This window comes from Ascaphus truei, chromosome 2 (genome assembly GCF_040206685.1).
Source record: "Ascaphus truei isolate aAscTru1 chromosome 2, aAscTru1.hap1, whole genome shotgun sequence".
Classification (NCBI taxonomy): Eukaryota; Metazoa; Chordata; class Amphibia; order Anura; family Ascaphidae; genus Ascaphus; species Ascaphus truei.
This window is the reverse complement of record NC_134484.1, coordinates 114930238-114943244: the sequence shown is the minus strand read 5'-3', so window position 1 is coordinate 114943244 and position 13007 is coordinate 114930238. Positions and strand designations below refer to the sequence as shown.

Sequence of the window (13007 nt, the reverse complement as noted above, 5' to 3'; positions counted from 1 at the left end):
ATTGTGTACCTCTGTGAACGTCCATCTACAGGGAGTTAGATATTTATGTTTATCAAAAGGGGCATGGGTTAAACATGGTCTAGAAGCACTGATGTAATGGCTACAAACTTTTCACACACCTAATTTTGTCACCCCTTAATTAGCCTCAGTGACAATCATTGGATTAAATTTTTTTTTTTTATAAAATGTGATTTTTTGTTTTTTGTATGTTATAATGTATTTCATGGGGATTAGTCTAGTGAGGGGGGGTAGGGTAGGTGTCCCAGGGAGGGAAGTTAGTATGCCAGGGGGATACAAGAGATGGGGGGTGTTATGCAGCCATTGACTAAGTTCCATGTAATTTTGAGCGCTGTTTATACTATATTATATTTACACTATTTTGCATATGGACAGAAGAGGAATTATACACAGTGTGTATACTGCACAAAACAACATTACATTTCAATTAATACATTTAGAATCTCAGCCTCAGTTGTGTAGGTTAAGAGCGTTCAAGGTCCGGTTGGTACTGTATACTAAGGTTTATTGCAGCGGTGCGCAAACTATGTGGCGCGCCCCCCAGGGCGGGCACAAGATTTTCTAAAGGGTGTGCGGCGGTTACAGAGGCCCCACGCCCTTCACCAAGGCATTTAAATTAAATGCTGCGGGATGTGTCCCTTACCTGCTGCCAGACGGGTCTTCGCCAATGCATCACCATGACAGCGCACATCAAATCACGCTGCGGAGTCACGTGACATGACCCACGACGTCAATTAACGTTGGGTTCTAAGCTAGGGGCGTGGGGCTCAAATGCTGGCGCTCCCAGGCAGGGGAGCGCACTCCAAAAACTTTGCGCACCCCTGGTTTATTGTACAATATGCAACAATAAAACACTGTATGAGTATCCAATTATTGGATTTCTTTCATCCTATTGTGCTCTGTATGTTTAGACATTTTTGCATCCATTTCATAGACCCCTTTATGTTTATGATTCTTTAGCTGGTATAGTACTGTAACTTTTTATTTCCCCTTGTCAAACCAAGCAGAGTGCTAGAAATATACTGATTGCAACTCCACCAAGAGAACGTTTTAGCTGGTATGGTAGAGCGCTTTGAAACTGAAAATTACTAAAGTGAAATTTTGTATTTTCATTGTCAATTCTATTTTTATAAAATTAACTGGCTATGCATTCTTAGAAATACATGTCGGGGTATTTAGAATTGGTAAATAATAATAATAATAATATTAATAAGTGTGTGTTCTCAAAGGATGTGTGCACATCCCTCTGTGGGGCTGAATGGAATGTTACTCATCCTGAGATGGCCAGTGAGAATGCACATCCTGTGTAATGAGATTGCACATTGGCTGTGCAACATCTTAAGTGTCACATAGGAAGTCTCTGTGGAGTTCATATTGGAGATATATTGTAGGTGAAGAATACAAGAATTGAACTCATCATCAACCCTGCAACTGTGAGACATTTTTTTCACATCTAAAGACTAACTTTATGCACTGCCTTCCCAGGCCAGATCTATAAATCTGGTCTTTCACATCCTACTAATCTTCTTCTCCAATATCTGGGAAGTCTCTCATCCTACCTCTCTCCCTGCATTTCATCATGCACTCCCTATTGCTTTTTCTGTTTGCCAATTCCTCACTCCTTTGTAAACTTTTCTGTTCTTTTCTACTTCCACACGCTCCTTCTATCAACATCTCTTCCTCTCTCCTTCCCTTCACTTATGCCTGTGCCCAGACACTGCACCATTATTTACAGACGTCTTTCCCAACAATTTTTACACCCCTCAATAAAAAGCACCCCCACAAATCCTCTTCTCTTTCTCTCTTTGTCTCTCTCTCCTTCTCGCTCCTGGGATATCTCTCCTAATTCTGGACATGCCTGCTCTGTCTTTTATGCCTCCCTGTAACCTCTTTCCCTGCTAACTGTGTTATTAACCCATCAAATGTAATACTGACTGTAACAGGGACTTATTCCTGTTAAAAAAACCTGCCTCTAATCCAGCAGTGTGCTGGTTAATTGCGCACCAGCAATTAGCCAACTCCACCTGGCTGATTAGAGCTCTGTGAAATAACCTGTTCTGAGACAGGAAGGAGGATTCCTTAGTCTCACCATTGGGGGCTGAACCAAGGAAGGATAGACAGATTTTCTTAGTTTCACAATTGGGGCTGACCCAGGAAGGACAGATGTCTTGAGCTGCAAAGAGACTGCAGGCTGACAGCAAGACAGAGGGTACAAGATTTGTAAACCTGGATCCTGATATTGCTATAGCACGCAAGGAAAGCAGAGAGGACTGCCCCTACAGCTACAGAAACAGATAATACTTTCTTATGGGACTGTTTATATATCTATATATATGCCTCTATATTTGGGGCTGGTAATTAGCTTAGGTAACCACCCCATTAGAGAGGGACTACATACATGTGTAGATATTCTCCAAAACGGAGCAGGTTTTTCTTTTGCTTAAATTACATGTTTTGCTTTGTTAAAGGGACAGCCGCAATAAAGCCTAATTTAAGTTTCACTTTAAACGGTCTCCATTGCGTACCTCTGCACACTTCTCTTACACTGACCAACCTTAAAACTCACCTTTCAAAAGAAGGATCCCTATAGCCTGCACTCTAAGCTACTGTCCTACACCCAACATACCACTTAGATTGTAAACTCTATCCAGGGCAGGGATTTCCTTTCCTATTGTCTGACTTTGCTGCGCTTATTGTATTATTATAAATCTCTGTGCTGTATTGTCTTTTGTAAAGCGCTTAGTACATTGTTGGCGCTATATAAAGAAATACATATGTCCCCCTCTGTGATAGACTGAGCGGCCTCTCATTCACCCAGGAAACACTGGAGAAGGGGCTTTTAATGGCAGTGGAGATAGCAAAGAGAGGAGGAGACAGAGGAGAGTGTAGGGTGCACAGAGAGGAGCAGACTCAGTAAAGTAGGGAGTGCAAAGAGAGGGGAGGAGAGAGTGAAAAGAGGAGCAGGGCATGCTGGAGGAGGGAGGGCGGAGAGACAGCAATGAGGGGAGAGAAGCCAGAGAGAGACAGCAAGGAGAAGAGGAGACAGAGAGATGACAAGAAGGAGGAAATGGAGAACAATGTATACATGGGGAAGGAGGGAGTGCAAAAAGAGAGGATGAGAGACAGAAAGGTGAATAGGAGGAAACCGAGAGACAGCATGGAGTGGAGATAAGCATTACAGCGAGGGGTGAAAACAAAAAGTAATGTTTAATAACCTTTCAGATCTCATAGATTGGCAGCTAGTAATAAATATGATGTTGCAGTGATCAGTGACATGACATGGTTTGCCTTATGTATTGAATAAATCTATACAATCCTTATTCCCTGCTTAGTTTAATTCAAACACAATTTTACAAATGTTATTTACTTGAACTTATCGTGGCAGATAATGTATTTGGTAGTTTGTATACTCACCTTCTCTCGTTTTGGTGCCTCCAAGTACGATGGCAGATATACCAACAGAGGATGATAACAGCCAGATACATACATTGATCATTTTTGCTTTCTGAGGAGTACGAAAATCCAAAGCCTTTACAGGATGGCAAACAGCAATATATCGATCAACGCTCATCATGGTTAAAGTGAATATGCTGGTAAACATGTTATAATAGTCAATGGAAACAACAATTTTACAGAGCACATCTCCAAAAGGCCAAGAGTTCATTAGGAATTCAGTGCTTTGGAAAGGCATTGTAGTGGTGACTAAAGCATCTGCCAATGCCAGATTAAAAATATAAATGTTTGTTGCAGTCTTCATTTTTGTATACCTATGGGAAGAAAAAAAATGTGTAAAAAGAAAATTGATTAAACAAATTCTTTATAACATCCTGTGTGATTGCTAGTTCTGAATTACCAACGTATTTACTTATTTAATGTTAAAATATACTGTAATTACACATTAAAATTGTACAATATATATATATATTAACACTACCAAACTTGGGAACTAGAAGGATATATACTGTATATACAGTATGTATGTACAGATATATAAGCTTAAGCCTATAGGGAACCATGTTAAAAATGGTTTTTGAAGCAAAAAGTGGCACTGCGTGCTCATTTGCATGTCATTTCCCAGAATCCCTTGCTGCAGTGGAAGTGCTGGGTGCTGGGTGATAATGGTGAAGGGTGCAGTTGCAGACCTGCCTTAGACATGCAGATGAGCATACAGTTATATTTACATATATTTACATATATATATATATATATATATATATATATATATATATATATATATATATATATACACACATACATGTTGTATCATGCAATTGATAAAAAGAAGACATTTTTGTGTACAGAATTTTTTTTTTTCTTTTTTACTATACCATTGTACATATTATGACAATTTCTGTAGAAAACTGGCATTTATATATTGCATTTGTTTGGGCAATGGAACAAGATACCCTGTTCCAATTGTATTGCATGTGCATCAGTTTATTAATTAGAAAAGTGCAGATAGTAAGATTTTTGGAGGAATAACTTGATGCCTGTATTACGAGATATACCATATTATATGTCTCTGTTAATCATTGCTTCTTTGTTATAAAAAAATTCACTAGATTTATTTAAAAAAAAAACACACTGATGAGGGATCCCAACGTAGTGGGAGTGCTCCCTTATCAGAACCCACATATACAATTCCACACGTGATTGGATAAACAGTATTTACTGATCAGCATAGTAATCCTTAGCACATAACCAACATAGCATTACTCTGCAAACACAGCATTTATATCAACACCATATAGAACTGAGTGTGTGCATGGAATCAGTCCTGTATCACTTTAGTCCCTGATGTACCACTGTGCCAGGGCACTTAATCTCTGAGTGTCCACCAGCTATGAAGTCAGGGTGTGTGTGTAAGGGACAGCGCTTCCCTGAGTTGGGGCCCGTTGGTGCACTTTAAGATACTACCTTCCTGGTTATGGTCCTAACCAGGAGAATCCTTGGTAACTCTGCAACACCGCAACGTGATCCCACGCCGTGCTGCGCTGCTCTCTGCAGAAGGGGTGAACACTCTGACTCCACAGGGGAGGGATCCCCAGCCGGATGATCCTCTGCACACTGTCTCTGCTATGGATCAGATGCCACACCAGCACTCAGGCTGCGCTGGTAATCAGTCAATGTCCTGCAGCATTTCCTCTCTCAAGCTATATGAAAAGGTCCCTGCATTAAGGCCTTCCCTATACAGCACTCTCAGCACCTCTGCAGTGACTCAGGGAACTAACTGGGCCCTGGGAATTGAACATCTACCCTATTCCCTGGAGCACTGCTCTGTGGATCTAACCTGATCCTTCAGGCTTCAGGCTCCTGATCCGCACTGACTGCTTCCTCTCCCAGCAGGCAATAGTCCTTCCTGCTCCTTCGGCAGAATCCTGCAGCCTTACTGGCTCCCTGGTATCAGGTGGTGTCACTGCCGCTGACCATCATGGGGATTGTAGTCCCGCCTGCAACCTTTAACATAGGGAGCCTCGTGCTCTCCCTCTAATGGCCGCCGCTCCGCACCTCGCGCTATTGCAACTAATGTAATGGCCGCTGTGGGCCTGCCCTGGGCAGGCGCAACCTCCCAGGCACTCTGCCACTCCTCGCTGCTTCCGCGCATGCGCGACTCAGCATTTGTGCGTGCGCCCGCCCAACATGGCGGCGCTCTGCTGCGGAAGACACCGGCAACTCTATCGCCCTGCCTGCATTCTGAAGGTAGGGGGGGGGACCGGAACACGGGGAGCCCGATGGGGGGTACCTGGCTACATATACATATATATGTAGCCCTGGTCTTATTTTGCCCCAAGAGACCCCCTCTGTAGCGTGCCGAGCGATAGCGGGTGCCGCCGGAGGCAGCGACGGACCCGCCGGCACAACGCAAAGGTGGGGGCTGGAGCAGGGAGCGCTCCGAGTCCCCGGAGTCGCGGCGGCGCACCCGACTAGCAGGGGCCGCCATTACAAGTGCTCGCGCATGCGCAGTGATCGCGCATGCGCAGAAGGCTCACAGGAGCCAGTAGGGACTCGCGCATGCACAGGGCAAGCGCGCACGCGGCCCCAATGGTACAGAGGCCTCCACGGGACTACAAGTCCCATGAAGCATAGGGAGGCAGGCACCAGGTGCCTCATAGCGGCCAATGAGGGCCAAGGATTCTCAGCCAAGGATATTGATACATTTTGCGGGCCTAGAGCAACGGGAGTTGGAGCTGGGAGCAGGAAGGGGAAGGAAGGGTGTAGGGAGCAAGTGGCTCCTACACCAGGTAAGGTAGTTCCCCAGATCACAGGTAGGCCCCAATCCCCACCAGGGTAGTGGGTAGGTACTGAGGGATGGCCCCTAGGTTAGGGACCCTGCCCTTAGGTGTGAGTATGCAGTCTTGTCCGTGTTATGGCTGGCAGGGCTGTGAGCGCTGACAAGTAGACACAGTGTGTGTGTGCAGTGTGATTGTTGCAGGTACCAGGTTGGTTGCAGTGGGTTGCTGCAGGTACGGTGTGAGTGCAGTGGGTTGCTGCAGGTACCGGTTGAGTGCAGTGCGGTTGCTGCAGGTACCGGTTGAGTGCAGTGCGGTTGCTGCAGGTACTGTGTGAGTGCAGTGTGTTTGCTGCAGGTTTAGGTTGAGTAGTCAGAGGGGATCTGGGAGGTGAAGGGAGAGGTAGTGTGGGTGCAGGAGGTCAGTAACCCACCTGCATAGGACAGGCTACCCCATAGGCCCCTAGGAGTGTTCCCTGAAGTCACCGAAGGTTGCTGTGCTGCAGGGACGCCCATAGTGAGAGCGAGCATCACCCCTTACTGTGTGGACAGCTAGGGACAAAGAGACAAGCGTGCGGAGCAGGTTTGCTGGCGAGTCGTCTGGGACCAGACGGCTGGACATTGAGACCCAGGAGGCAGACCGCTGATTCATCTGACCCTTTGCGAAGAGGTACCGGTCACCGCCGTGACCGAAAGGTACTATAACATCAAGTGCACCAACACCGGTCAACAGGCGCTGATCCCGCCTTAGGCGTAACTCTTTAGGAACACTGATCGAGTGGTTAAAGAACTGAGCCTACACTACCGACACACTTTATTGAAGTGTGGTCGGTACCGCAAGCCGGGAAATCTCCCGGCTTGCTAGTGGCCGCCCCTCGGCGTGCCGCGCGTCATAGACGCGCGGTCACGCGTCATCGGGAGCGTGCGCCCCCTGCACGCGTGTCCAGGGGCTCCCCGAGGGAGCCCTGGTGTCCCGCGATCGCGGGACAGCGGCAGGGGGTTCCGGGGGACCCGGCGGACCCGGCAGCGGTAGGGAGAGCGCCCCGATCGGAGGGCGCTCTTCCGCTGCTTCGGCGCGCGCCCGTCACACTCGGGCGCGCGCCAGGCTACTGCTGCGGCACAGAACGGGCAAATGCTCGAATAAACTGTGCCGCAGCAGTATACCAATAGTACTATACATGGACATGGTGTGGGGCACACGGTGAGGGGACGGAGACGTTGCTCCTGAGGAGTGGGCGAGCCACTAAGGTCATACCGTTAGAGTATAAGTGTGTACGTTGCATTATAGAGTGATAAGGTTACCGTGCATTATCGTTATTACAGTAAAGTTGGTTGCATTACATGTGTGTGTATGTATTTCTTGCCCAGGGGAATCTCACATCACGGGGATCCTGGGTAAGTGGAGGCGCTGCGCTAAGTAAGTGTATAAGTGTTACCCCAGGCTCCCAGCTAGCGGAGGCTCAGATCTCCTGGAGCCGCAGGTTTTGTACAGTGACCAGTAGTTCCTTTGGGAGGGTTCAGAAAAAGGGCTACATATACACACTGTATGTACAGTATATGTGCTGAAGAAGAGTCTCACTGTGTCACTGTGTAAAGGAGTTTGAAACCAATGACATTGCTTTTGAAGCAGGAGAGGCTGGTTCAAATTCATCAATGATCTTCCCACAGCTTGTAAGGAAGCTTCAATACACATGTATGCAGATGACACAATCCTATATGCACACAGCCATAGCCTCTCTGACCTTCAACACATACTTCAGTCTGACTTTTTGAGACTCGAAAACTGGATTTCCCAAAACAAACTGTTTTTAAACACTGACAAGACTGTAACAATGGTATTTGGGACAAAGAGTACATTTTTAAAGCTTCCAGTGACTGAGCTCCACATCAGAACCAGCGCTAACACCACCCTAACTCCTGTTACTAGTTTTAAATACCTGAGCATATGGTTTGACTCCCACTTAACATTCGGAATGCACATTGATACCCTAACATAAAAAAACCTATGCCAAACTAGGTGTACTTTACAGGAAAAAATCCTCCCTAAGTCTGCTGGTCAGAAAGCATATCGCACAGCAAATGCTAATGCCAATTATCGACTATGGAGACATAGTATATGGCTCAGCACCCCAAACCAACCGTAGCAAACTTGACACCCTCTACAATTCAATATGCCGTTTTGTTCTCCAATGCAACTACAACACACATCACTGCGAGATGATCAAAGAACTAGATTGGTCATCACTCGAGTCTAGGCACAAATTTCTCATTTCCTGTCTTGCCTTCAAATACTTTCTGGGCAAGCTACCCATCTTTCTGAACAAGCTCCTCACCCCTTCCACATGCAGCACTTATCATCTGAGATCAGACTCCAAAAGACATGGTCCAAGGCTCAACAAAGTATCCGGCCGCTCCTTCTCTTACCGTGCACCCCAAAACTGGAACAACCTACCGGAGACTCTAACATCCACCACCAGTTTAAGTTCTTTCAAAACTAAGGCTGTCTCACATTTTAATTTAGTCTGTAACTGTTTCATAAGCCTATAATATATATTTTCTTTAACTGTGCATGCAATGTCTTGTATATAATGTATACCCTGTTCATTTATGTAACAGTATTTGTAACTATGTATTATTTGTCTTAACTCTATGCCCAGGACATACTTGAAAACGAGAGGTAACTCTCAATGTATTACTTCCTGGTAAAACATTTTATAAATAAATAAAATTCAAGTGCACACTCCTTGTGACTTGGGCAATTTATTCTATCTCCAGTAACCTTCCTGTGTCACCAGAATAAGACTGTAAGTTCTACAGTACATGGTAGGGATTTTTTTTTTAATTAGAAAATAATCAGACAACACACATTTAAACTATTACAGTATATTAGTAATCCACATACTGTAGAAACTGGAGTTACTGGTCACCAATGCCCTGTCTGGGTTAAAGGCCCTCAGGTTCACATTAGCCCTGAAATGCCTCCAGCCAGTGCACTATTGACTAGTAATGTTTCATTAATGTACATAAGGTGGACACAACAGGCAAAAGTTAGAAAAGAGCATGCAAAGGGTAATTCAAGTAATTAGATTAGGGAGTCTCTGCCCAACAGAGCTAAAACACCTAATCTTGCATCTATTGTTGCATTTCGGACTTACAGTAACAGTGATACTAGGATACCATCGAATTTACAACATTTGTAAGATTGAGACAGTTGTGCTATATTACACAGATTTGCAGACGCGGAATGAAATCGCAATTAAAAAAGCCTTTCTCACACAACTTGGAAATATGAGAAGGGCTTATAAAATGCGTCAATCTGCATATCTAAGCAAAAAGGGCTTGTTCCGCATGGATATATACTTCTTGCAGTTACTAGAATAGACCCCTAGAAGTGTATTACTCAAACAGGCAAGACTTCTGTCTTTTGTTATTTTCTGGATGATATGCAGTCAATGGGAGTTTCTCTGCAGTAGTGCCCTGATCAGCACTATTGCAGTTTAATGAATAAACCCCATTGACTTAATAGCAGACTGAATATTAAGGACCTTTCCAACCTTAAAGGTTGTGAAGCAAAATAGCGCATGGAATTATTTTTAAATATAAAGGAACGCACATAGAGAAAAAAAATATTCAAAGCAGAAATATTAAGCGTATATTATTAATTATTTGGAGACATTGTGGACAGTTCACTAAAAACATCAGATGAATGTTAAGAAAAAATCAAGAGGGAAATAGAACGTCAGGGATGATTAACTAAAACTTAGAAATTAAAGAGAAACTCTAAATATCTATGATAGACCCATATCTATTTATCCTATGAGGAGAGCCTAAATAAATCATAGGAAATATTATTGGGTAATAAAATATAAAAGAAATAAGTCTACAAAGGGAAAGGAAGAAACGGAAAGTAAGAGGCAGGTATTCAGATTCTGAAAGTCAAAAGGGACAGGCATCACATCAGAATGACTCTGTATATACACTACCGACACACTTTATCCTAGCAGGGCTAGTTCCGCAAGCCGGGGGATGCCCCGGCTTGCTAGCCCCACTCCCTCGGCGTGCCGCGTGTCACCGATGCGCGGTCACGCGTCATCGGGTGTCAGCGCCCCCTGCACGCACGTCCAGGGCTCCCCGAGGGAGCCCTGGTGTCCCGCGATCGCGGGACGGCGGCAGGGGGTTCCGGGGGACCCGGCGGACCCGGCAGCGGTAGGGAGAGCGCCCCGATCGGAGGGCGCTCTTCCGCTGCTTTGGCGCGCGCCCGGCACCCTCCGGCGCGCGCCAGGTTACTGCTGCGGCCGAGAACGGGCAAATGCTCGAATAAACTCGGCCGCAGCAGTACTGTACAATACATTGTAATTTATATACATACAAAGCAAGATAGGCCTAACGCCAGCCTGGAGTAGGTGATAAAAGAATGTTGTATTTATTGGCGCTACCATGGTTTCGGTTAATATCGCAACTTGATGTATGGCATCAACATGACTAAAACTGCAGTATTTAGTCATGGTGATACCGGTCCCGATATTTTTAATGTTCTTAGTACAGTAAATACATTGTTATTTGTAGTGGTGCAACGTTTACGTACTTCACCATAAAATTAATGATTTTGGGCAATAATACAGAACTTTTGGCCTACTAATGCTTGATTCAGGCAATAGGGAGAGATTAAATAAGGTGTCTCTCAGTTTAACACACAATCCGGGGTTTTTTAAGTGCTACTAATGTTGTAGCACTAATGTTGCTACTAAAATTAATTGACATGCACATGTTGGTCATGTAAGTATATGCATGTGTAGCACTGTTTCCCCCTGAACACAGAAGCTACTAATGCTGTCTTACACCTGTGTGGTTGACAAGAGCCTAAGGCTAAGGCCCCGCTCCCAGAGTCAGCGCTCCCGCACTGCAGACAGGCGGGGCGCTGACATACACAGACCGCGATATGCGGTCTGTAGGGAGCGGGAGCCGGAGCGGGAGGTGGGCGGGAGTGGGAGGATTGACAGGGGGGGGGCGTGGCTTGAGCGGAGGGACCCGCTACTCTCCCCCCCCCCTCCCTCCACGGCTCGGGCTGGAGCTGCTGATTGAAGGTAAGCAACACACACACACACTCATACACACACACGCAGGCACACACACACACACACACATACACACACACACAGGCACATACACACACACGCAGGCACACACACACACTCATACACACACACACACAGGCACACACACACACGCAGGCACTCATACACACACACACAGATAGACAGAGGCAGGCACTCACGCACTCAGGCACACACACACACACAGACAGGCACGCACGCACTCAGACACACACAGACAGGCACTCACGCTGCTTTCACTCCACACTCCTCCCCGCTCCCCGAAGCCTCTCCTCCTCCCGAAGCCTCCCCTCCCCGTTGGCTTACAGCCACACCACGTGACGCGTCAACGCTAGGGAACACCATTCTCTTGTATCCCATAGCGGCGGACGCGCCACAGCGTGTAGTGCACTGTGCCGCCAGGGGGGACCGGGACCAGCTCGGGAGGATTCCCCTGCTGGTGGGGAACTCGCGTGTGGCCGCCCGCGCCACCGAGCGCAGCGGGACCGAGGCCTAAGAATCCGCATTGGGAGTCTGGGGTCTTACTTACAATACTCCTAGTGCAACGCCTCCACCCGAGAAGAGCAGGAGGAGCCCCTCACAGAACACGACCCAATAATACGCACTTGGTATAATAAAACAATAATACTCTTTACTTAAGCATAGGATCTTATCACTGTAATATGTATAATGACATAACATACACTTTCTCATTACGAGTACAACTATCCAAAACGCCATGCATGGCGGAAACCTCCACCGTATCCCCATACTGTGTCCATACTGCATACAATATGAGTCCCTTAGTCACTCAACCCACTGTGTCCCCAAGTATGACTCTCCCACCCTAGGCGTGATCAGCGCCGTAAAGTATAAGGTGTTGGTACACTTTATTAAGATACCTGCCGGGCGCTCCTGCATCCGGGCCCGCAGACAACTTCAAAAAAGGATCCACTGATCCACGATCCCTTCTGCGACGTCCTTCAGGGGTGATCCCACGTGGATAATGTCTCCCTCTTCTGGTGAGGCCTGGTCCCAGACCTCTCCTCAGGGAGTGCAGCATCCACTGTGTCCCTAAATTATCTAGGCAGCTCTAATGGGACAGGTTCCCTATCCTAGGGCCTGTCCCTACAGCAGCCACAAACTGAAGGGTGTCTCAGGGCCCTAACTGGGGCCTCGGGGGGATTCTGGCCTAGTGCAGAGGGTCACTGACCCCTGCACACTCACCACCTACCCCTAGCCCCTCCTGTCGCCGACTGCCTCAACGTGCTCCCCTGTCAGACTTTTTCTCACTTTCCTGGGGAATCCTCACACCCTATTGGCTCCTTGGCTTCAGGTGATGCGTCCCTCAGGCTCATGGGACTTGTAGTCCCTGCCCAAAGCCTTTTCTGATTGGCAAGCCTCTCGTGCACTTGTACTGCGCATGCGAAATCTACTGAGGGCCTCCCGCCACACATCTCCACTGCGCATGCGTAACGGACCAACATGGCGGCTCCCTGAGCTTGCGGGCCGCCGCGGAGCCACTGGAGTGCTCCCTGCTTGGCTCCCACCTTCCCAAAGTGCCGGTGGGTCTGGCGCTTGGCTCCGGTGGCACCCGCGACCACCCCCGCAGCAGAGGTAACAAGGGGGGACCAGGCAAACCCCATTACACATGTAAATAGGGTGTC

General features: G+C 46.9%; 1 protein-coding gene across 1 annotated transcript in view; it reads right to left on the bottom strand.

The window, feature by feature from the left end:
* OPRK1 (opioid receptor kappa 1) overlaps window positions 1-13007 on the bottom strand; it is a 108199-nt gene that overhangs the window by 36713 nt on the left and 58479 nt on the right. Inside the window, exon 3 of the mRNA XM_075584385.1 lies at window positions 3433-3785. Within this exon, the coding sequence (XP_075440500.1) occupies window positions 3433-3785 (353 nt within the window). The remainder of the gene's footprint in view (window positions 1-3432; window positions 3786-13007) is intronic.